At 37.0% G+C, this 26,777-nt stretch overlaps 1 protein-coding gene across 1 annotated transcript in view; it reads right to left on the reverse strand.

Moving 5' to 3' along the window:
- Positions 1-338: 338 nt before the first annotated feature.
- Positions 339-26,777, reverse strand: part of HSD17B4 (hydroxysteroid 17-beta dehydrogenase 4) — a 73,448-nt gene continuing 47,009 nt past the window's right edge. Inside the window, exons 18-24 of the mRNA XM_075527256.1 lie at positions 22,266-22,335; positions 18,752-18,858; positions 18,354-18,440; positions 15,819-15,908; positions 13,953-14,091; positions 2,767-2,894; positions 339-905 (exon numbers count right to left, since the gene is read on the reverse strand). Of these exons, the coding sequence (XP_075383371.1) occupies positions 816-905; positions 2,767-2,894; positions 13,953-14,091; positions 15,819-15,908; positions 18,354-18,440; positions 18,752-18,858; positions 22,266-22,335 (711 nt within the window). The 3' untranslated portion in view covers positions 339-815. The remainder of the gene's footprint in view (positions 906-2,766; positions 2,895-13,952; positions 14,092-15,818; positions 15,909-18,353; positions 18,441-18,751; positions 18,859-22,265; positions 22,336-26,777) is intronic.

Consider the following 26,777-nt stretch of genomic DNA (forward strand, 5'->3'; position numbering starts at 1 on the left):
GACTAAGAGCATACCTTCTTCAGGAAAACATACGGTCACAGCTGCTATCTCAGTTCTGGCCATAGGTACAAAATGAGGAATTCACTCTTATATCTTTCCCTGCTGCCATGATGCTGGCCCTCATGAGAATGAATCTACATGAAGAACAATTTGGCTACAGTGACAGCCTTTGGTGCAGTGTAATACCTCTCAGATGAAAAAGTTTCTCTTTATATAAGAGTAACTTACATAAAAATGACTGTCTAAATAAGGTGGGCAGAGCTAAAGTTCAAAAGTTTTTTCCTGTAGAGAAAAAAACCAATAATGACAAGATGTAAATAAATGGAACTGACTTCCACCTTTCAGTTGTTTTAATGGGACCATGAGAACTTAAGACAAAAAATAATGTTAATTTTAATAATAAACCAGCCAGATTCATACAAATTAGACAGTCTATCTAAGGCAATATAAATGAAGACTGACAGACACAAAGAAGGACATACCAAAGAGGTGTATTGGTTTAATTTTCTTCAGAATTAATATAGAAATATATGCATCTTTGTAAGAACTACATACATTTTATTTAGATAAAGGTGTGCAGTGACAAAAGTATGACTCTCTGCCATTGCTGAGAAACAAAAAGGGGACAATATTAACAGTTACATTCATTTCATAATTTTCCATCTATAGTAATTAAAACAGCTTGTATATTAGCAGTATAATGAATCAGTACATTGATGTAAAGTAGCCTACAAGTCTTTCTATCATTGGTTCTGAATTAATCGAAGTTTCTGTCTTCTGAAGTTATTCACTACTGTGGTAGAAGATCAAGCAGTTCAGAGTTTGGCATAATCTTTCAGGATCATTTCCAATTTCTGACTCAGCATGATGTTCCCCTTCACTTTTAGTTTACCAGAAAAGAATGCCTACAAAAAGCAGAGGAGGGGAAAAAAAAAGTATTCAACTGTTCACCCAAAATCCAAAGATTTGCTAGAACCAAACAAGAAGCCAAAGATAAGTGTGGTTGTTTAGTGCTCAGGAGAAAGCCTTCAGTGCACACTGCCCATTGCTTATTTGTAATTAACAGAAAACCATCCAAGTTCAATTTTAATAGCACCTAGAATCACAGTTTTCTATCTAGAATGCAGGCAAGGCCAAGTCTATCACTCAGGGGAAAAAAAATAAATACAAAGCAACTTCAGTGTCCTCCATTTCTTTTCTAGGTATAGCACAGAGGACTTCTGATATAACACAAACTTCTTCACAGAAGCTGATGGCAAAACTTCACCAGGGCACAAAAATAAAGCTCCCAGTCCTCCCCTCCCTATGCTATATCCTATGCTATATATCCTTATATGAAATGAGAAAATGGAATGAAAAGGCCATTTAATGAAAATTAAAGGCCAAATGAAAAGGTCAGCTACTCACTAAAATTCGTAACAAATCCAAACAGGAACTTCCACAACATATGTACATACATATTCCAAAGAAATGCACTGGCTTTATACATAGCATATTACAACAAACAGGATCTAAACAAGATTTCGTTGCATTTTCAGAATCATAGATCAACCAATATGCTCACTGAAATGCTGGTCTATTACATTTTTATTGTCCTTGCTTCAAAGAGCTGTATACCCTGTTTCAATCCAGTTCAGTATTTTTTTAAAACTAGTCCTGCTTCGCTGTGGCTTTGCAATTTGAAAGCTCTTTGAAAGTTCTGAAACTATGTGCTTTTGCATAGTTCCATTAACTTGAAATACATTCAAATAAGGAATAGAGAGAGCCAGCAGAAAAGAATTTGAATAGATGCTTTGAGCTTCTTTAGATGAAAAACTTCACAGAAACTCAAAGGAAATACTAATGCCTAGGCATAGATAAAGTTCCTGAATTGCAATAACTGTTCTTTAGCATTCTGAAGACTACACGTCAACATCTTGTTTGTTTATGCTTTATGCCTGCTATATACAGAGGGTCACAAAGGATTTTACTCATGTGGTATGTAGGACTTACAACAAACATTTGCCATCATCATTAGTCTCCAATTTTACAAAGTCTCCGACAACTTCTGCTTGGGATCAAAGAAAAGGAACTGTTTGATATTTGATGAGCTTAATTAAAGTTTTCATTTGCTCAAGCTTTAATCTGTAAGCTGACATATTACATTTGTGACAGTTTAATTTACTTTTACACAAGGCATTTTTATTAGTAAAATTAGTAGTTTTAAGTAGTTGATTACTCTAAGAAGCTAAAAGTGCAGACCCAGATTACATACCTTTCTTAAATTTTTCTCTCCCTTAAAAATCTACCCAGTTTGGGTGAATTTTGACCAGTTTCAACGGATCGACATGCATGCATTGTCTGAGATTTCTCTTTGCTGCAGTAGTAGCAGTAAGTCAGAACAGTGCAACAAATACCAACTTCCTGCAACATCACCAATCAAAACACCCGGAATGATCAAACTGACAAACCCTAACCTTGCAAAGCATACAATGTGAAGTGCCAGGGAAAAAAACCCAAACAACTAACTTTGTACTGCCAGGCTTTATGTCATTTGAAGTATCTTTGTCTCAAGATGATAAAGATGGCATAAATTCCTCATCATGTCTTCTGATTAATTCAGTATAAGGTAATGATATGCTTATATCTCATCTGACTCTGGTTTGCACTGTCAAAACATCCAGTGTTGCAAATTTCAGAATGCAAACAGTTATAAACCAGAGCTTGATTTAAGGCAAATAATATGCCCTTATGCAAGTGAGTATATCTGTGACACACAAGCTTTACCTTTTGGGGGTTGGTCTTTTGTTGTACCACATCCATGAAATCCTCGTCCGAGAGAGTGAAGGTGGTATCAGCAGAACTTCTTGCAGGTCCTTGATACACTGCTCCAGAGCCATTCTTTAAGTCAATTGCTGAGAAGAAGCAGCAAAGATAGTTTTATTTCAAAATAAAGATAAAATTTCCAGTCTACAGAACACTACTCTCCTTACCTATTATTATGAAGCATCCAGTCTAAACATAAATCTTGAGCTGACAGCCACTTAGAAAATGAAAGGTTTTTAATTCTTCTTCAATGAAAGAAAATAATTGAGATTAGAATAGAAAAAAAAAATTATTTCTGTACTAAGGGAGAGGGGGTTTACAGCAAGGACTGCCATTTGAAAATTCTTGCATAGATGGCAAAAACCATTTTTAAACAACACTTAAGAAAGATATTAAAGACTGCAATTACTGCAAAAATGTTAAAGTTAGTAATAAAACTCTAATGTTTTAAAATGGCATCCTATATTCAGAGAAGGCAAATGTGGTGGTGTTCAAACACACTGCAGCATTTTCCCTGTTCTGCCCCAGAGGCAATATAGCCTGTTCTGCTTCACGCAAAGAGCATTTAAAGCTTTGCCAAGTATCTGTCTTTCTCTTCTGGAAAGCCAAAAATTCCTCAAAGTGTCTGGAGCTTCACAGTGTTCTTTACCCACACCAAATGACCTGCCAAAATAATCTATTACAAGGCTAACACTATCAGGTATTGTGTCATTTGTTTAGAAGAAGATTAGAATATTTTGAGAGGATGTGCGCTGCCAAATCATTCTCAGATTTTGCAAATTCCCAGTCTTTCCCTTTACACCTTTTCCTCTTGCCCGACCCCCTGCGTTTTAAGCACAAACCAAAATCATTATTCAAGTAGATGTTCCCATAAGGACATGACATCTCTAATCATAGAATCATGACTGTCTAGCCAATACTAATACTGCCAGTTGCTTTGTCTTAGCTGACAAATTTTAAGACACTGGCCTAACTATGGAGACTTATTTCTGCATAAACTCTCTCGTGTATTTTTTTTCCAAATAATTTTTCTGAAAGGGTAAGGTGAACTATACAGACTGGAAATAGCTTTTGTCTGTTTAAGTCTTTCATTTTCTGAAATCTATTCTAAATAATATTTATCCAGTTATAACAAAACTAGAAGGTGAATTAAGTGTACAATGATGCTCAATGAGAAGTGACATACGGGATTATTATCCACTTGATTTTAAGGTAAATTATAATTCCAGGAACAGGTTTAATGGACATCACTAACTTGATGCAGTAAGAGAAGAAAGAAAAAAAAATTACTGAGCACCAGATGAACAACCTATACCTTCTATGTTTGTGGGTAGGAGCTACGTAACATTCTTTTGATCCAAAACAGCTACTATATAGTCTAACATCATAAGCAAGCCTTTTAACATTACTACTGTAGGTTATGCAGGCACAGACTATTATTAAAAAAAAAAATAAAATCATGTATTGAATCATAAAATGCAAGTTTCACAGAGGATAGTAGCTCCTCAGATTAAGTTAACCAAGCTTAACTGTCAATGTGTTTTTAAAATACACCTCTACTCAAATGCTAGCTATGTTAAGAACCGCACCAATGTAGCCAAACTGAGCTCCCTTTGAGCCAAATAGCACTGGTCAGCAAGCCCCACATACAAATTCACAAAACACACGCACGGTTTCCCAGGATGCTTACAGTTCTTAATTATTTATTTTTAATTACTTCTGGACCTTAGAAATCAAAAGAGCATGAGTCCCTTCTTGTTCTTCATTTTGCATGCGTTAATTTTTTTTGGCTGTCCCTACCCTTCTCAGACTGTTCCAGAAGGGAACCCAGATGCTGAAAGCCTGACATAACATCTCCCAAGACACAACAGACCCTCTTCTCCTTCTCTACTAAGCACTGGCTGGAAAAGCAGTTTTGATATATCTCATTGATAATACTCATCCATCAGTCTCAGAAGTGTAAAGTTTAGATGACAAAAAGTTAGCCTTAAAAAGGTGTAGTGACTCAGGCAAGTTCTAACAACTCCTAGATTTTAACCTGAATATAGTACATACTTAACACTGTTACAATCCCTGTTCTCCTTCTCCATTTCCTGTCCAAGTCTCAAGAGTATCACTTATCAATCCATGTCCATAATTAATTGTAAATTCTCAAAGCACAAATATACTTGTAAACATTGCATAATCATGGTACCATGGGCAAAACTGTTACGTTTAATCCCATCAAATCCTTAACCCATCTCAAATTTAAACTTATTAGAAATTGTAAAAAAAAAAAGAGGACCAATCTAATAGCATGTTCTTTTTCCAAAAATATTAAAATATCATTTCCATTTCCTCCTTATTCTTTTTAAAGACCATTAAGATTTTTAGAATCATAGAATGCTTTGGATTGGAAGGGACCTTTACAGGTCATCTAGTCCAAGACCCCTGCAAGAGCAGGGACAGCTTTAACTAGATCAGGTTGCTCAGAGCCCCGTCCAACCTGACCTTGAATGTTTCCAGGGATGGGGCCTCCACTAACTCTCTGGGAAACCTGTTCCAGTGCCTCGCCACCCTCATTGCAAAAAATTTATTTCTTAAATCCAGTCTAAATCTGCCCTCCCTTAGTCTAAAACCATTGCTCCTTGTCCTGTCACAACAGGCCTTGCTAAAAAGTCTGTCCCCGTCTTTCCTATAGGCCCCCTTTAAGTACTGGAAGGCTGCTATAAGGTCTGCCCACAGCCTTCTCTTCTCCAGGCTGAACAACCCCAACTCTCTCAGCCTGTCCTCGTAGGAGAGGGGCTCCAGCCCTCGGATCATTTTTGTGGCCCTCCTCTGGAACCGCTCCAACAGTTCCATGTCCTTCTTGTGCTGCAGGCTCCAGAGCTGGATGCAGTACTCCAGGTGAGGTCTCACCAGAGCAGGGTAGAGGGGCAGAATCACCTCCCTCAACCTGCTGGCCACCCTTCTTTTGATGCAGCCCAGGATACAGTTGGCCTTCTGGGCTGTGAGCACACATTGCTGTCTCACGTCCAGCTTTTCATCCATCAGTACCCCCAAGTCCTTCTCCACAGGGCTGCTCTCGATCACATCATCCCCCAGTCTGTACTGAAACTGAGGATTGCCCTGACCCACATGTAGAACCCTGCACTTGGCCTTGTTGAACCTCATGAGGTTCACACAGGCCCACTTCTCCAGCTTGTCCACATCCCTCTGGATGACATCCCGACCTTCTGGCATGTCAACTACACCACTCAGTTTGGTGTCATCTGCAAACTTGCTGAGGGTGCACTCCATCTCGCTGTCAATGTCATTGATGAAAATATCGAACAGCACTGGTCCCAGTACGGACCCCTGAGGGACACCACTTGTCACTGATCTCCATCTGGACATTGAGCCATTGACTGCTACCCTCTGGATGCGATCATCCAACCAATTCCTCATCCATTGAACAGTCCACCCATCAAATCTGTACCTCTCCAATTTAGAGAGAAGGATGTTGTGGGACACCATGTCAAAGGCTTTAAAGAAGTCCAGATAGATGACATCCATTGCTTTTCCCTTGTCCACTGATGTGGTAACTCCATCGTAGAAAGCCACTATGGTTTTTTTGCTAAGGAAGAAAAAAAAGAACAGAGCAACCACAAAAGAGAAGAGCTCTCTGACACAAATACTGTCTTTTTCACAAAAACATGAAGGACCTTCTACTGTTACTTGACCCACCCCTTTTTTTAAGCTTTATCATAAATGAGTTATGACATCTCTAATGCAAGCAGTCAAAAAAAAAAAAAAAGCCACCCAAAATCCCAAAGGAACTAGCAGAAGGAAATGAAATCCCAAAACTTGATACATAAGCCCTAGTGGGTGAATTCTGGTGAATCACACTGGAGAAAGAGTGATCCAAAATACACCATATGTTGGTATTTTAAAGAGAGAAAGGAACTCCCCCCCCATAGAGAATGGACAGCTACCCCAAAAACTTGTTCATTCATTTTTTTGCGGGGACGGGGGGGAGAAGGATTAGAAACATATATGATCATTTTTCTCACCTCCTGATGTATACCTAGCCTAGAGTATTCAGATGACAACTGAGACTCAACTACAGCACTGGCACACAGACAAATGGATATAAACTAGCAATGAAAGAAATGAGCCGAATACCAGAACAGATTCCAACCATCGGAGCAGAAAAACTCTAGTTTTCCAAAATGACCAGAGAGGGTGTCTTTTTGTAAAATACAACTTTATGAGATAAAGCTATATAACACAGCTGCCTGCTGTAGCAGGAAATGGTCTTGATGCAAGTCTCCTATACATGTCTTCTACACATATCTCCGGGATACGTGTCTTTATGGTTATAGCTACCGTCTCGACACTGCAGCTTGCATGATGCACTACAATTGCAGCAGCCAGCTTGATAATGACTTGGTACTGGCGTATCTATGTCAGTGCTCAGGTGGCTGGTGACCTGGGCAGCTGCCAGGCAACTACCTCACACACTGCTAGTGTGGCTCCATTGCTACAGTTGAGTAGCCTAAAGGTGTCTCTGGTGTTCTTTGTTCCTGAGAACAAGTAGCCCTCCATGGCTGCTACAGATACAGCTCTTCTCCTAGTCATTCACATGGCTGTTCCACTCCATAAAAAAATAGAAGTTTGAAACACAGGCGTGGTACTCCTCAATACTGTGTATAGCAACACAAATTAAACTTAAAGCTGAAGTCCCTTTTAAAAATCAACTAGCTTCTTAAAAATGTAAAATTTTAGTATTACACACCTGCCAGAAAAGCAGAATCAAGCAGTTTCAGTGGATGAAACAGTAGCTATCCTTCAAATTTTTGTTTTTACTTATTCACATAAGTGTTATATTACAGTAATTAAATATCTATAAATTATTATTGTCCATAAGATGCTCTTTTCAGAGACATAATTAAAAGGTCAAAAAAATCATATATATACAAGCTAAAGCACTAGACATTGACATCCTATTCAGGTAGCCAAATAGCCTAAAAAGCTGAGATACAGGGCACAGGTTTTGCTTCGCCTTCGAAGAGTGCCTTACCATTTCTAGGAGAGAAATACTAAGGGGTCAGACTATTTTTTGTTTGTTCTGGTTTGGTTTTTATTCTGCTTTACAGGGGGTAAGTAACTGCAATGGAAGACTCATCCTCAAAGCAAATGGAACAAGTGTCACCCACTCTTCATTGCCTGAAGTCATATCACATCATAAATTATTAAGCAGTTTTGCAGTAATTTGTCAGATGTTCACAATCAACCTCATGTAACAATTTCTCCCCAGTTCTCCTACCAAAGTTTTATTCTTCTGAGAACTGGAAAGGAACAGAACTATATTCTGCCTTCAGCAGTGCCTTCAGAAGCATGATGAAAAGCAACAGATGGGTGAACTCTTCTGAATACTGTTCTAAAGAGCCATTAACTATCAGCTAACAAATCTCAATGGCAATGTCTTTTCTCTATGGAAAGAGAAGTTGAAATGGAGTCACTTAACTCTAAATAAAAAGATAAATATTTTATAACCATTGAAAACAAAGGCAATTGTTGTACAGTAATAAATATGCAGGAGAGAGCAGAGCATGCTTTAGGTAGTGAAGCCAACTGAAGAAGTCAAAGCTGGGAGGTCTCAATTAAGAATTTTGTTAAAAAATAAGAAAAGATAGCTCCAGTACCACTAAGCTTATTCTTTAGGTTTTGATACTGCCAAAATCTGTATTGCTTTATCTTCTTAAGAGGATTTTCAGCATCCTCTGAAATTAGAACAGCTTACTTCTATAAAGAAATACCACTAATTAAAACCAGTTGTCAGTGGCGACAGTTCAACATCGCTTAGGCGGCAAATGAGCTATCCAAAATTTCACATCCTGAGTGCAAGATCGATGGTTCTGCACCTCCCCATGGCTTCACACCATCCACAGAGAACTACATAAAAGTAAAGGTCATTACTAATTAAACAGACTAGAGTTACTAATATTAGGGCTACCATCAAGAAGTGTCTCTGTAACAACAAAAGCTAAATCCAATTCACAAATCCCACTTCATTTAAAGTAATAAACAAAAATCTTGGCTTACATCAGAGAACAGAGATCAAAAGGTTACAGTTTCAATTAAAACAAAACACTAAAAATAAATATAAATCTAAAAAAACCCTTTTGGTTCCTGAAAGTTTGGAAAACACCAGAACAACTGCATACATGAGAACGAATTTCACAGCAGTCCTTAATACTGCTGCTTTCTCTCATTTGCTTCCCTCCCAGCCTCCTCCCAGATCTTAAGAGGCTCAAGGACATTAGCCGAAGATGCTGGAGCTACAGTCATTGAGTAAGGCAGCAATGAGCTGCGGGGCCCAGACTGTTTCTAGTGCTGTCAATTACTGCAGTTTTCAGAATAGCACAAAGCTGTGTAAAAGGGACAAGTCAAAAAATTAAAAGACGAGCCAGCACAACTACGTCACAAATGTAACACAGAAAAGAGGCCTAGCAGGTAGCCCAAGAGAACCACAAACACTGCCTGTAAAGGCCTGGCAGGCTTTTAGAAAGAGAGGCGTAAAAAGAAGATAGAAAATGAAACAATTAGCATCAACTCAAGGCTTAAAGCAAAACAAAACACTCCCCCAAAATAATCTACCTCCTCACATTTCAGTTGTTTCAGTGATAACATGTCAAGAATTTTGACCATACATTGAAAGAGCATGCAATATTTATCCCCCAGAACTGAACTGTAAATTAATTTTAATGTCATATTTTCCTCTTTGCTTTATTGTAGTTATGTACATTATGGGATCTAGCTCTCAAAACAGCAATTTTACTTTAAGAAAAGAGAGAAAGATAATTCAAAACTATTGTAATCTAACTTAGCATAACATTTACAAAACTGATTTAAAATTATTGTACACAGAAGATCAACTAATAATCAGTTGGCCAAATTTAAATGTAGTGTAAAGAAGTGAAATTCTACTGACAGAGTTGACTAACATTAAAATCTGAAGCAGGTTTGAAACCTGTCAAAATAGTGACATATAATTAAGTTCAAGCTATAGCAAAGGTAACATCCTACTATCATCTTCCATTTTTAAAGTAAAAAATTAATTTGTCAAAGGCTAAAACTTCTGATTATGTACAGAAGCTTTCTTCCATTAAGTTGTCATTTAGCTTTAGTTGGCAACTAAGCCCCACACAGCCGCTCGCTCAACCTCCCCCTCGGTGGGATGGGGGAGAGAATCTGAAGAGCAAAAGTAAGAAAACTCATAGGTTGAGGTAAGAACAGTTTAATAATTGGAAAAATATAATTATTATTAATAATAATAACAACAACTACTACTACTACTACTACTACTACTACGACTACAAAATTGTAATGAAAAGGAAAACAAGAGATCAAGAGAGGAACAAAACCAAGGGGGGAAAAAAAAAAAGTGATACAACCGCTCGCCACCCACTGACCAACGCCCAGCCAGTCCCCAAGCAGCGATCGCTGCCCCCCAGCCAACTCCCCCCAGTTTCTGTACTGAGCATGATGCCATATGGCATGGAATAGCCCTTTGGCCAGTTGGGGTCAGCTGTCCTGGCTGTGCCCCCTCCCAGCTTCTTGTGCACCTGGCAGAGCAGGGGAAGCTGGAAAGTCCTTGACCAGTGTAAGCACTACTTAGCTACAACTAAAACATCAGTGTGCTATCAACATTGTTCTCATACTAAATCCAAAACACAGCACTATACCAGCTACCAGGCAGAAAATTAACTCTATCCCAGCTGAAAGCAGGACATGTTAACAACAGAAAAAGTCAAGCATTCAAGTCAGTAAATGGCATTATCAACGTTACATATTCTAAATTGGGTGTCATCGCCCACGTGCGTTACAAAAGTCTTGGTGATGATGATATAAAGATCTGTCAGAAACCTTTTGGGTTATCAACAGTATCTTAACTGCAAGAAAGCTGTCTTCCTTTGAATGCAAAGCCAAAAACTACTCTCTTCTTCCACATTCACCATGCAAAATTAATTATGCTAGCATCCAGTAGAAGCGACAGTACATGATGATGCTTTTCAATACTGAATAATGATGTATGCAAACAAGCAAAAAGAATTAAGCTGGCAATTGCTTACAAATCTTGAATGCTTGCCTCTGGAAGGTCTTTTTTTGCTCTGTGTTTGTTTGGGGTTTTTTTAATGACCAGAATAGTGTTTGAAAAAATCCCCAAAAGAAAAATTCCATCATGCAGATACATATACCTTGCCATTAGAAATCTACCAGTAGAGTTAAATAGACAGCAATAGTAGTATGCTATTAACCCACATAAGGACAAACTGTGAGAGTTGACACTACAGTTGTCACAACTGCTAACAGTCTGCCAGTGAGTTTACATAACTATTTTAATATTACAATTTTATATTTAAATTATTAATCAAAATTTAATTTTAATGATTTTAATATTAACCAACTCCTTTCTTTATCCTTTAACTGCTTGAAATTTCAAACACATACAGAAATATTCAGAAAACTACCATATCACACAGAAAGTTCTTTGAAAAAGTGATATACAAAGGGAGTACTTGCATACCAATATGCCTGATGAGAAAAGTAAGCAACATTTTCTACAGAAACCCTTCTTGTCACCTAGATATTTACATTCAGCCTTACATATTTACTACACCATACAGACTACAGTAATTCATAAACACTAGCCACTGTTTTGACACCTGAGCTTGAAGAAACTGATCACACTATACAAAAATTTGCAGTAACTTTTCCATGATGTTGGAAATGTTTCATTTAAGCTCCTAATAGTAGTCAGCAACAGGAAACGTTTAAAATATTAGATTACCTCCTCCACTCTCCATCCCACAGGGAGCTTTAAGTAGTTCTAAATTCATATAAAAGTACAGATGTTCTTCATTGCAACAGAAGCAGAGGGAACAGGACAAGGAAAAGTTATATCTATTTAATCCCTTTTAGCTAGGGAAATAAACATTGGAAGAAGGCACTACTTTACCTCCCACTGCTTCAGCAGGAAACAGAAGAAAGGACAAGCTTTGTTTAAAAAACAGAAAAGGCTGACTCTTGATTTACTCAAAGCAGAAGTACTCTCTCTCTCTGGATACAATAGCAAAAACATCCACCTCTTTCCCCTCTAATAAAACTTGGTTTCATGAGGCAGGTAAGGCCACTGCTCAGGCCTAAATCTTTAAGTGTGCCTGTTCTGCATTCAGCAGTTTGCAGCTTAAGGTCTTCCTAAGCAAGAAATTTTATTCCTGTCTTGAACACTCCTCATCAGATTTTTCTTCCATTGGTTTGTCCCTCCATTCTTTGAACACAGGTAATACTGAGTTTAGGTGGCAAACAAAGCAGTTCCAAAATTAAAGACAATGATAAATCATCTTGAAGATAGTTTTCTGGTTGTTACTATAAACATGACCATCACTTATATTATGTTTAGTTACACACAAAACAATAAACATGACTGATGTAGCATACAGAGTGATTCTCTAACAAACACAAGTATCCACTTCAAGTGTTTTGGAGTTCAACCTATGTGCTTCTAATATGTCTTCTAAAAATATGTCTTCTAAGCAAGAACACAGGAAAGACTTCATAAGCCTTCTGTCCAGGTTCTAAGCATGCCCACCATTTAAATTACTGAGTGTAAAAGTGGAAAACTGCAGATGATAGGAATGATTAAGAGCAGTAATGAGTTTTAAGACAAATCTTTTGAATTAAATTATGCAGTATTTACCCCCCTCTCATTTTGATGTATAGGTACTCAGCCTGCATAATCTACATGGGTATATTCAATATATTGATTAACGGCTATCCAAGTGGAAATCTCCCCTTATCCCTCAAAAATTGCTTAACAGGCAACACAGGTAGAACAGAACTATCTCAATCAATCTATATAGGATATTTTTCCTGAAACTTAACAGCAGTCTTGCTACTCAGAATCTCTCCTGGGTAACATTAGGAAAAGAGAAACTGAAATTTTAGGTTTCTAAACCACTCTGTAAAAGGAAGAGCAGTTTCTTAAACACAATAAGCATTTATTGAGAACAGACATTGCAAAGACTTAACAGTAGTTAAAAAAAGTGACAGTCTATGGGACAAAGCTCAACACAGACCTGATCTGACCTACCAACACGTCAATCTCTCCCCTCAGTCTGTCAAAGGGCAGCCCACCTCATCTGTATCTCCGCCAAAACTCTTCTGCCTGGATCCAACCATTGAGACCAATCAAAATGAAGCAGTCTAAGTGACAGACTTGACCCCAACACTTGCATTTCTCCACAAAAAAGCACAGGCCTGGAAGTTACAACCTGACTAGGGGTTATCCCTTTGGAAAAACTTTACATTCTACTAATAGACCATTTAGGACACTTCAGAAAAAAAAACTTGAATAATACCAATGACAACGAAATATATCCAATTACTAAAATTAGACTGGTTTTTGAAAAAATACATGTCTTAGAAACCAAGCACAAGAGAATTTAAGAAGAGAAGTTTTTTGAGGAAGCAGTTTTGCCCTATCAGACCATTTCACATACTTGTGTAATCCACTTTACCAGGAAACACTTCCTCTCTGACCCATTGCTATTACAAGCTTTAGCCTCTCTTCATCAACCCAGTCCTATGCTTAAAGGATGGGTAAGCATCATTATACCTTCACTAAACCTTGATCTCAGAAAATTTGAATAGAAACAAATTGGGCTATATTTTCACTGAAGTGACAAGAACAATGCAGTAGAAATAAATACTTATTTGTTTTAGATTAGTTAGTGTGTACATCACCAGCAAACTAATTACTGTAACACAGAGCTCCTAGTAGGTTAATTTAGCCTGATTTTCTAAGTGCAGTGGTGATCCATTCTGGAAAATGTAAATTGAAAAACACTGATGTTCTAGAGGATGGTTTGCCTATGCCTGCATCTAAACAGGCAAGTTACAGAAGTATGTTCCTAGAAAGGTTAGTAACTGCCAGTACGGAACTTTATCTGACCTCCTTGTCACTTGTGCGTTCAGTATGCATTCAGATTTTTAGGTCCCAGTGAATATTCATCTACTACCTTAAACTGGTATCTTGAAAATAAGTATAATCAGAATGAGTATAATTAATCTCAGTTCATTAAAAAAATGCATCAGGGCATTATATAAAAGCTACAACTTACTCCACTGCATTACTGTTTTCCCATCTTTAGTGATGTCCCATTGGAATACGGCATTTACTTTCTTTACCAATTCATTTCCAAGCTCTTTTATGCGACGACCAATTTCTTCAAACACAAGGTCACTCTGCAGCCCTGCAGTCTTAAAAAAAGATAGTACGAAGAATTTAAAATTGAAACTCCATTAAAAAAGTAGTAAATATGTCTATTAGTTCAAGCACTGTGTCCAGGAAAGGCTCTATTGCAGAATTACTAAATGCAATTGAGATTTCTTCCACCACAAATAATCACCTCTAGCAACTGTCAGTACTAAAGACCACATGGAAGATGTTCAAAACATACTGCACTATGAACAGAGTCAGAACTCCAGTGTAGACACAATGTGTTTATCATTTAACAGTGGGATTGGTTAAATTTACATTTTCATTACATTTTCATTATATTTCAACTTTTCCAAACCTGTATTATTTTGCAAGCCTTTCATTGTCTTTCTTTAACAAATATCTGTACTGGATAAAATCCTATACTTTAAGAAGCTGCTCCAGTGACATTTTTCATCTAACTGGAATTGGAGCAAAGAAGCTCTCATAGCTTTTGTTGTTCTGCTGTACCTGCTTGTACACCAGAATGCAATACTCCTCACGCTGCTATCTTGTCACCTCTTTGGTTAAGCCTAACACTTTCCATTATATAACAGAGTTCCTGATGACATCCACATTTGCCAATCTTCACTCACTCAGGCTAGTTTCCCCTGGTGGATATCTCCCTCTGTCACCAAAATTCTGCCAAAGCACCTTAATTTCTCAGTGTAAGCTTAAAGAAAAAAACCTGTTCTGCCCATGTTAAGAAAAAAAAAATCTCTATAATTATTTCACTGAAAAGTTCTAATGTTTATATGTTTGAACTTCAAATGCAGATTCAGCAACACTTCAGAATGTCAGAGGACTAAACACAACCAGCAAAAAGAAACAGGTTCCAGGAATATATCACAAGCTTTATATGAATGTCACTATCTCAGTATTTCATAAACTTCAGTGCATTAAAGTTTCATCCTTTGCAGGCAGGAATCAATGGAGAAAAAAAGATAGAGATTATTAAGGCAATGCACTGTGCACCCGTGTCTTTTAGACCACATTAAGAACCCAGGACATCCTCAGCATTGCATGTACAATTCTGTCTTTCGTGGCAAGTCCAGTACTCAAGGATGTATGCAGAGGTTTTTTTTTAAATATATATAGTATAAAGTGCATATCGTGTGTTAGGCCTAACCACATGCACAAACAGCTGTCACAGCCTTCTTTCAAAATGATTCAATGACAAAACTGTTTTATTCTATGACTACACTATCTCATTTTCATTTGTTCTGTTCTTCTAATGCCTTCCTGCCACTCTCCCCATGTCTCTCTGAAAAAATTGAGAAAGATCACAGTTTTACAACTTATGTTGAGTTCGATCTTCAACATCTACAAAATAAAAACAAAATGCTTGTTTTACAGGTACAGCCCCAAATTATAGGGACTAATTTCAATCTTAAATTATGCAAGTGCTCAAAACTTGTGGCCTTCACTGGTGCATGCCTCACTTGTTTTGTAACATACAGAGTGATGCTTATCCTAACAGTTCAATTGGCATCAAGCACTTCAAACTTCATCAGCCATCCTGTGTATCTTAAAACATTTGTATTTTTCCCCTCAAATAGATCCATGAACCTCTGTATCTTAAACGCATTCACACCTCTGAACTCATATACTCATCTAAGTACTGCAAATAAGACTGAGAAGTGATCTAAGTATTTTTCCCATGTTTTTCACAGAAATAAAGCCTAGCCATGCTGCTTTGCAAGTTAAGACTTCTGTTGCTTCCCCCTACCTTCAGAGGCTCCCGAGCAGAAGGCTTATCCAAGGCTGGTACTATATCCACATAGCCCCCTGCAATAGCAACTTCTCCAGTCTCTTTGACCTGTGGTGGGGGAAAAAATTACATTAAAGAGGTAACGTATTTGCAAAAAGTCACAACAGAAGGGCAACCAAGGAGTCTTCCTTACATTTTAAAATCAGAGATGAAGAAAAGAGAAAACATAAATGTTCCAGAGTGAAAAAAACCCCACCCCATAAATGCGTTGTAGTCTTGAGGCAAGTTAGTATACTATGCTCTGCAAACAGCTCTTCAAACAAAATAATTATATGCTTCTTGAGAAATTGTACCAAAATATATTGCTGTTTTTCTGTTCACAAAATGGTAGAAAAACCTTATTTATCTGAAAAGTTACATCCAGTGTTGTAAGTTACTGTTAATTTACTTCATAAATAGTTCTGAGAAAGACATTGTTCTAAACTGTTTTTCCTTGAGGTAGATATGCAGTTGGCAAGAGTTCGTCTAGACAGTTCACTATCTTCAGGTGCCTTACACTGCAACTTGCACTAGAAACAATGTTTTAAGAACTGTAAAATCAGAAAGATTACGAGAAGAAAGATGAAAAATACCTGAATTCCCTTCTGTTTTACTTTTCTGAAATCGTTAAGTCAGAGAAGAAAATGGTTTTCATTTTGGCATTATCTCTTTAAGGGGTCTGACAAACCATTCTGACTTATGGCAGCAAACAGAAGATAGCAAAATGATTCACTGACAATGCATATAGAGAGCTATATGATAAATAGCCAAAGCAGAGGAATACCCAGTATTACAGCCTAGCTTATTGCACAGGTGAAATTAATAGAGAAAGACTACATAATAATGATTACTCAAATCATGCCTAACAGCTTGTCACCTGCTGCCACTGAACTTCAGATAATGCTGAAAATGGATTTAAACCAGCATATCGAAGTTATACGTCTACTTTTAGTTTGATTAAACCAGAGCTTATTACAAGTACAAAGATGGCTTTACTTCAGACTAATCCAACATGCAATAAGAAACAGAATTCTGCACAATTCTTAACTGTTGCAACAAGGTGGTTTTCTATAATCTTGTTAAACATTGTAATTTCTCTCCAAAATAAGTTACTCCACACTTGTGGAAAAAAAAACCTGTAGCAAAATCCCCCCAGATTCTACATATTAGCAATGACTAAACCAAGCATAATAACAAACCCAGCCTTTAAACACAATAAAACATCCCACTCTGTTTACAAATTCCAAAGGGCTTGGAAGCATATCATGAATTCTATTACACTGTACATGCAAACCCTCAAAAGTAAATACCTGAAGTCTAGAAATTCTGTCAGGACCGGGTGGTAGTACCTTTTAAATACAGCCAGGCCACCTCCAATACCATAATTTCAAAGCTCAATTTGAGGCACCAAACTGCCTTGTTTACTACTAGTAACCAGAGATGGAGAGTTTGTACATAGTAGCCTCGATGTTGTTATTCTGAAATTCTACAGCTGCTACCACTCACCAGGTCTGCAAATAAAATCTACCTCCTTCAGTCAACATTTATTCCACAAAGCTGTATTCCTGCGGAATGGCAATCTTCTCTCCTTATGATGACTCTCCTCATTTGATTTTGCCTGCCCAATCCTTCCTGCAGCTGCAACTATCCCTGCTGCTGTACTCACTCATCAACAGCTGGCTACATTTTTACAGAGATGGGGTTGCAAAACTGTGGCCAGACAAAGCAATGGAAATTGCATTTCCATAAGCCAACACATATGGACAAATACCAGTAGCAAAGCATAGTTTAAGAAAGTGGCAGTGTCATAGGATGCTACAACAGAACCGATGCAAATTTACTTTTCACCTCTACATGGAATATTTTACCCTTAGCTTCCAGGAATATCCTACTAACTGTAGGAGAGGATTATAGCATAGCCACACAATACGCTAACAACAATGCCAAAGAAAACAGAATAATGCAAAAACTGAATTTGTAAAAGACTAACTACAATAAAACAGAGTTTACAATGTCCAACTGCTATGAAACTTCCATTTTCAAGTTGTTCTGTGTAGATGCGGCTAAAGTTTAACTCAATTTAAACTAAATTTGTAGAAGTTTACCTGCATAAAGTAACTGTCAGAAGTTGATTTAAGATAAACAAATGTTAAAAAAGATGCATACACAAGGTTATGATTAACTGCAGAAAACAAGTACAAACTCTGCTCACCTGATAATGACTGCTTTTTGCTTTTTCACAGTGGACAAACACAGAAAATGCAATACAATTAAATGAGTTCTCATATTATATAACATAAGGAGTGTATTAAGTCCTATGAGTATAATGGTATTTTTATTGGAATCTTAGTGACACCATAAAATAAGTAAGAATATTTCATTCCATTCACTTGATTTCTTTACAAAACCTTCTTCAGTGGTGTGCTTGATGAGACACTTTTTTTGCTTCCCCTCATACCCACATTAAACCAATACATCTTTCTCTAATGCCCACAAAGATGAGTGTGTTCTGACCTTGGTCTGAAAATGGATTCTATTTCCTTCCTTCCACATTTCTGTTTGTAAAGTTTGCCCTGGAAAGACTGGTTTCACAAAGCGAACCTAAAAAAAAAAAGAAAAAAAAAAAAGTGGGGGTGTGAACAGATCTGTCATACGTACATGCAAAGCTTAAAAGCATAGGCTGTACTGAAATGAGAAAAAGCAAAGAGAAAAATCAGTCAACTAGCAATGCAGAAAGCCTAAATATTTAAGGAAACATACTAGATAGAGGCGTTAAAATGTATGCAGCAATAAGCAAAAGCAATTGTAGCCGTTAAGACAGCGCAAAAGCTTTTTCTCACCCTAGAGAATTTTTTTTGGCACTAAAACCAGAAAAATCAAGGAAATTAACTGCAAAGAATGAACACACAGACCTTGATTGCCTTGAATCTGTTCACGTCATTATTTGCAAACTGCTTCAAAACGTTTCTAGCAGCAAACCCAAAGGAGCATAGTCCATGAAGTATAGGCTTCTTAAATCCTATTTCAAAAAGTAACATTTTAGCATTTGTAATATTAGGAGTTTGCATGTTGCTTCTACAAATACCTACATTTTATTCATAGTATTTTCTTCCAATAATGTTCTTAATCCTTTCTCTTTTTAACCTAATTTATCAAACTGAAAAAGTGTCTGTTACCATTTGTTGTTTCCTCTACTTTGAAGCAAAGGAAAGTGCTCACTGAGAACTGGCACTCCAACACTGCCTATGCTGTGTTAAGACTCACAAGTAAAATCAGTCCCTGTCTGTAGAGGTGACAAAATGAAAAATGAGATTGGCTGTTTTAGTACACAGGCACAACAGATACACAGTTACAAGGAAGTATGCATATCAAGGGTAAGAGGTATCATAATGATTAAAAGGTGGTGATACTAAGATTATTTGATGCTTCCCATTTTTAATCCCCATTCATGGTTGCCAAAAGTCTTCAAATATAGTGCACACTTCAGAATTAACTTTTCTTTATTAAGAAGTGGAAAAAACCCTGAAAAGATTTCAGGCATTTTAAATACATCTAACAAAAAAGAGGAAAATAAAAAATTACAGTGTTTTGTTTATACTGACATTTTTGGTCAGGTTTCCTCGCACTTCTATGCTTTGGAGCAGGAGCTGAACCTCAGCAGAGGATAATCTTTGTATTAGCACTGAATCTTTTTCCAGTCCTGTCAAAGTCTGACAAAACAAACCTTTGAAAACTGGCCTGAGATTTGCTAAAGTGCAACAGTTAAGTTTTAAAGATGCTGCTTGTACTACGTATGTTCTGATCTCTTAACAGGTTGCTCTGACCTGACAGGGCATGTGAACAGTAATTGATCACACTTGCAACAGCCCATGGATTTCAAGACAGGTCTGTCCAGCTTTGGCTCTGAAACCAGTTGCTTTGCCTGGAACTCATCTGCCACTCTCGGATGCCAGAGTCTGTTTTTCCTGAGCTCTAAACAACTCCTCATCTACACAGCATGAAAACTTGTCTCAACGGACAATAGCTGGGAGAAACAAGCAAAAGCAATACCAAAACCAAACAAACAAAAAAGAGGAGGCAGGAGAAAGTCTAGCCCGCAGGGAATCAGATGTAGAAGAAGAAGAAACCACCTTCAAGACAGAGACAAAAAAGCCACTAGGACTCAATGCTGGGAAAAATGGGAATTCTGAGACATGGCTCAAAGGGAAGACAAGACTAGCAGGAGTAAGGATGAGAAACAGAAATTTTGACTTGTTAGGTTCGGAGAGGAGATGTGACAGAAGGGACAGGCTAAAAGGAACATGAGTCTGTTTCCTCTCTGCAAGTATTCCACTCTGATCATTCTGCCATTTCTTTCTTGTAAAATATTTGAATATGCACACTTTTAATAGCACTCTCTTTTTTTGTACACTGTGCACAGAGTCCTTCTGAAAGCACAAAGATACTGTGCAGTCAATTTTAAAACAGATTACTGGCATTATTGTAACAATATCAGTATTCAGTATCTCTCATACAGAATGTTATAGGGACAGTTAGCTCTTTAAAAGCTTTGCTCAATTCGCCATGCAAGAACCAAAAACCACCACTATTTTCAGAACTCAGACAAATATATACAGTTCTGTTCTCCCCAGTATTTTCTTTATAAAACTAATGCATACTCAAAGAAAAATCCGTAAGGCAATCAAGTTACTATATATCTAGACTAAAATGAAAACAAAGTAAATGTTGCCTTCACTTTCTAATATCTCGGAAATACTCACAAGCTATGGGAACAAAGGCACAAGAATATAAACAGGTGTTTTCATGTAGTATATCTCCTCTGAAACATTACCCACAGGAAGGCTTAACAATAATCCTGGAACAACCTGAGAGCATTACACTGAATGCCTGCCTCCAGTGCACACTGGTGAGAGCCAGTCGAAGAGAACATTTACAGAGATTAAAGACAAGAAGGTGTGTGAATATGCCCAAAGAAAAAAGCTTTTGTATAATGAGAAAAAATATTTGTGGAATAGCTCTACAGTCATTTTCTTCTTTGTCTGAACCTACATTTAGTACAGGTATTTGAGTAGGAGACTGCCACAGTTCCAAAATCCAGTGTGGCAGTTTTCTGTTCAGACAAAGAGACTACCTCATCTACAGAGTTAATTTCATTTTTCACTGTGTCTGAGTGCCAGTACTCTTTGTGTGAGCAGGTAGAAGATTTCTACTCCTCTTCTTTTGTAAGGTCTTTATAGTATTATCATCATTATTTTAAACATTGGGGTTTCAATTACAAACATGTATCTCCTCCAGCATCTTCAAGAGTAATTGGGTGATTCCATCTAAATATTTATCCAAAATCATCAGCTGAACAAACAAACGTAATGGTTTAATAAACCAGGGAAATCTTTTTATGGACTCTGGTATTTGATTACCATTATTTATTAACACAAATTTACACAGAATTATACAAAACAGAGTTAACCAAACAATTAGTATGTATTTATGAAAGGAGACAATTTGTGGAAATATGTTAAGCATGATCTGAACAAGGAAGCATAGCTCTGCTCTATTTATTTTGGTAAGAACACCATACAACCATACTTCTGTATTACAAAGAAGTAACTGGAAAACTGCAGACCAATTATTACAGACCAGTGTTTTCATATAAAGTTTATGATGATAGCATACATATTCAGGAAAACTTCTTAACAAATTGCTGTCTGCTGGAGTAATCACACTATTCTACTAGCAAGGCCTGAAAAGAACTCCAAAAAATATCTTTACAACAGAAATTTAAGAAAACAGACCCTCCTTTAGTAATTACATCTCTGCAAGTATCAGTTAATGCAGCCTACGGTCTGTTACTTTGGCATGTAGCTTTACATAAATGAACAAGCTACTGCGCTAGCCAGTGGTACAGCTAAGCAATTTTACAGGAAAGAAGTGCTAACAAACTCTCTCTCTCCCGCTCTCCTGAGATTTATTTGGATTGAGAAGACTACGCAGAAGCACAAAAAATTCAACCCAGACCAACATAATCTCAAAATTATTTAGATGGGAAGAATTATCTACCAAAGAATTTATGGAACTCCTTCTGAAGCTTTTGATAGTCAATTATTTCAGCTTATGAAACCGAGATTGTAAAGATGGGGTAGTGGCAACAAATAAGCTCTAAAACAAAAATAGGGTAGGAGGCAGGTTTCCATTGTAGGTAGAATCCAAGCATCATTCCGCATTCCTTGCTACAAGAAGCAATGCTTTAAAGTGAAGTGTCACACATAACTTTGAAGACATCTACTGGTTACTCTAAGAACAGCTATAAAAAACCCACTTTTTTTCCCAGGTTGCTAAAAGATGTACAGACTAAGTGAAAAAAAGATTAAAAATACTTTTACATCATCCTTCATCCAAATATTAATACAATGGTATCCCTCAGCTCACCTCCAAGAGCAGCAAAACTTGGATCAACATGTAAAGGATTCCAGTCCCCGCTCAGCCGATATAAGGCAGCCTGCAGAAACAGAGAAAGAAAAATGGGAAGCTACCTGTGCTTGGCAGAAACGACCAGGAGTCACTCAAAAACTTAAGATAGATTAACAAACTTATCACAATTTTACTAGTCCTTAGATAACATACTCTACAACAAAGGAGGTAAAATAGAAATTAAATGTTATTTTGCAGACAAACTGCCAAAGCTCAAGGGAAATGTGCCAAGAATTGTGTGTGGTCTTGGTACATAATAAAATAATACAACTGTTTAATGGGAGAAAAAACCAACCTACTCTGCTGACATACAGACCCAGCTTCACTAAAATTTCGCAACAGTGAAGTAATGCATTTTCAAGAGTTTGTCCAGAGGTTCTTTAGCTTGAAGTGTAATTTTAAAGAGTTTTCTCCCATGACAGATTCATCCACAATTTAAAAAAAAAAATTATATATGAAAAGTTTTTTGTTTTTGTTTTTTTTTAAACACACACACTATCGTGCTTTTTCAACATTTGATTCATCCTATAGAGATCAGAAATATCCTTATCCTTCCCTTTTAAGAGTAACATGCTTGACTAATTATGATACACTTCCCTCTCAGTAGCTTCATGGGTAGCTGGTCCTAATATTAAAAACAAACAAACAAAACTCTGAAGTAACACGCCAAGCTTTCTAGAAGACTTCTGCTTCACATTAAATAGTCTCTTTCCCTAGTAAAAAGTAGAGAAATACACATTTAGTGTATTGTATATACTGTGACTGTGAATAAACCTGAGAAATAATGAAGAATATGGCTACTGTACTTCAGTATTCTGTCTCTGTGTGGCCTTAGCATTTTCATTATCAAATCTTCTATTTGCTGTATGTGTACAGTGGCCAGCAGTCTATAATATGAGAGGCATGACAAGCCAACCTGTGCATCTTGCTGGACTGAAAACTTACTCCCTTGTCATCAGATTCCACTTGGTGAGAAGAATAAAGTCAAGACCTCCTGAAGGCAGTATACTCCAGTGCCAGGACTCTTCAGCTAGCAGTCTACAAGCCAAATCAAGTCCAAAAGAGCAAGCCAAATAAACTGCTAAGTGATCCTGCCCACAGAGACCATTCTATAGGGGGCACCCAAGGAGTGTGCGGTGAAACACACAGTGCTGGTTGAGGGTGGAACAGCAAAGCAAGCTGAGATAATGTAAATATTTACACTCTACTACACCACTAAGGCAGCTGAAGTGATGAGTGGGAATAGACACCTGGAAACGGGCTAACAATCATCATCCATGGAGAGCACCTGCTCCCTTCGCTTCCTGTTCTCTCTTATCTCAATTCTCATACAAAAAGAAGAAAAATGGGGAACTAAGAGTGCCATCACACTCCCACTCGCACACATGAAAAACCCACAGCAGCAGGGGTTCAGAGAAGAACATGCACGTGCTGCTCTTCTGACTTGCTGTGTCTTCACTTGTCCCCACTCTTCCTCTGAGTTGTTGTTAAAACTGTATTTTCACAATCAAAAGCTAGAGATGAGCAGTTCTGATGTACCACTGGCTTCTTTGCTAAGAGCTAAGGCCTTAATGCCACCCGTATCAAAGTTATAACACTATGAAAGAGACTTTTTGTGAGGAAAAGACCCTTAGTTCCTTCTTTTAAAAAAATTAAAAACTTACAATTTAAAGACAGTTGCTTTTGACAGAATTCTACAAAGTAGAGTACAACCCTTCATTAGTGAAGTTTTCTTTCAAGAGAGTCTAAAATCTAACAGCAAATCACCACAACTGAGAACTAGAAAATAAAAATTGCCAGATGTGAAATAATTAAATTAAATAATTAAATGACTTTTTAACTAAATTCAAATTCTAAGGTCTCACTTTCATTCTTCCATTAATTTGAATTTTTACAAAAGCTGTCAGGAAGCTATTTTCATGAAGGAGCTGTTGTAACACTTTTAATTCAAACTAAGTAATATTTAGTCGTAGTACTGGAAAATTCTATTTCTGTATGATAAAAAAAGACAAATTTCTGGTTTAAGCTCAAATCTCACTTAAATCTAGCTATGCAGCTGTTGCTTACTAAAGCTGTAATAAGAACTAGCCATTTATTTGGGGTGATAATAAGCACTATTTGGAAAACAATACTTCTACCAAATGCTTTTCAAAATTACTGTAGTAAAAATTACTGTGCTTTGCTAACAAAATAAATGTAGCATTTAGGAAATAATTAGATTCAGAGAATTAAATCTGATCAATGTATTTAACTAAAAGTCTGACGCATGAATATGGGAGACGATACCTGCCTTTTTGTACGTTCAGCAACTAGAGTGGCACTGGTGACAGCTAGAAAACACATACGCTGAACTGGATAAAACAGTTACACAGCAGGTTATTTCAGATTCAGTGCAGCCAAGTCAGGTCTGCCAACAAACTTCTTTTCATTTATTGCAGTCTTTGGTATTACTTCATTATATAAATTACATTCCATATGAGAACAGAATTGTTTTAAAGCCTTATTGGCTCTACTTTCTGTATTCCTCAAATAATGACATTTCCTGAAGTCTTGAGTGATAGCATAAAAAAAAAGAAAATAAAAAGAAGAAGTGATGCATCCTTGGAGGATGACAAGAGTCAACGTATGTGGGGCATTAGATTGAAGTCAGTCATAATATAGTTAGATTGTTCTCCAATTAATAACACAAACTGTCAAGTCTCATTTCCTAACAATTTAGGAGTTCTGCCAGACCACAAAAGAAAAGGCGATATCCAACCTGTCTCTGCCAATTTTTCAGTCTTGCCTGCAGACTGCAATAAAGGTCAGAGGTAAAGCTAACAAAAAAGGAAGCCAACTATCCATATATTTTCCCTTCAAACTAGGGAGAAAAAGAGCTCTGCCCAAGAGCTTATCTTACCAAGTATATGTGTATATATGTATACACGTACATAACTGTGTGTATGTGTATGTATGTATACTTTACCTAACAGCTTATTTAAGTAAGAGCAAGCAGTCAAGCAATCTCATGAAGAAAAAACAGCCACAAATCTCACCTACACATTTCAATGAGCTCTGATTTACATTAAGAACAATGAATGTTTCCAGTTAAACTGGCAGTGCTGTTGCTTCAAGGGCTCATATTTAGCACAGTACTTAAGTAATTCACTGTACTTAACATTAAGCAGCTACTCTTTGACTATCTGAGATCCCCATTTTCCGTATCTTCTTTTTTAATTAATTATCTCTGTAATGGTAAGGAGAGATATTAGGAAAGAGCAATTGGTAGAAACCAACACATAGAAAGATAAAAGGGTTTATTTGTTCCTCCAGATAACCAACTATTTTTCTCAAAGTAGGTGTACGTGGAAAATAAACAAAATAGACAGTTTAAGTTGCTCATCATAGTTTCCAATGCCGAAATATCTTTTGTGGAAATCTAGATCACACATGATTCTGTTTTTTAAAAAGACTGGAATTAAGAAATACAAGTGTATAGTTTCCGGGACTACATTAGGTTTGCAATTATATGTTCTTAGTAGTCTGGACTATCCAAACACTACCTTATTCCTTACATACGTTTGACTCCCTCAAGAATAAGAATTACTAAAATGTTCAATTAAAGTACCTTCACATACACAGCTATAAACAGGAATAGGTATAATAGGTATAAAACGGCACTACATCTTTTCTTCTTCCTCACCCCACATTATTTTTCCACATTTGAAAAATACCACGTATTCTTCAAATTTAAAATCAACTTATATATTCTGGCACAGGCTTCACAGAACATTAGCTGTTTTTCAGTAGCATGGCAAATGTACAAGCAGCCTTTCCTTTAACGGTGCCTCTCTTAATCAAAAAGAACAAACCACTTTGGTTTGGGGAACTTCAAATGGAATAACAATTTTTATATCCTTTACTAAGACAGGCATAGATAAAGGGAGGAAAGAATTCTTGGTAATGAAGAGCATCTTGTTTAAATGAAATGACTGCCAGGCTAGTACCTTTTCTTCTTTTATCATCTTACCACACAAAATTCGCCCTCAACTATTTTTCAAAATTGCCATGATTAGAAAATTATATTCTGGTCTTCCCAACAGGAATAAACATGGGGTGGGGCGGGGGGGGGGGGGGGGGGGGGGGGGGGGAGGAGGTGTGTGTATAAATCTTGAAATTAGGATCATAACATGTAACAAACTTTTAAATTACTATTACAAATGCTCACTCACTACACAATTTCAAGGGCTTTGAGAGTATCATCTCTGCATACTGAAACCTCTAGACAAATTAGGAAAACATTATCAAATCCTTGCAACGGCTTCACATCCCTTTGTTTTGCTTTATCATCCTTTCTTGTTAAGCACTTTTTTCTGGCATGCTCTCCATATCTATGAACCTACTGCAGCATTTAATTTTCTCTATTATGAAACAAATTATTTATGCTACAAACAGAAAAAAAATCACCTGAGGCTCTCAGGAGGCTCTCTT

The sequence above is a fragment of the Mycteria americana genome, chromosome Z (assembly GCF_035582795.1).
Source record: "Mycteria americana isolate JAX WOST 10 ecotype Jacksonville Zoo and Gardens chromosome Z, USCA_MyAme_1.0, whole genome shotgun sequence".
NCBI lineage: Eukaryota > Metazoa > Chordata > Aves > Ciconiiformes > Ciconiidae > Mycteria > Mycteria americana.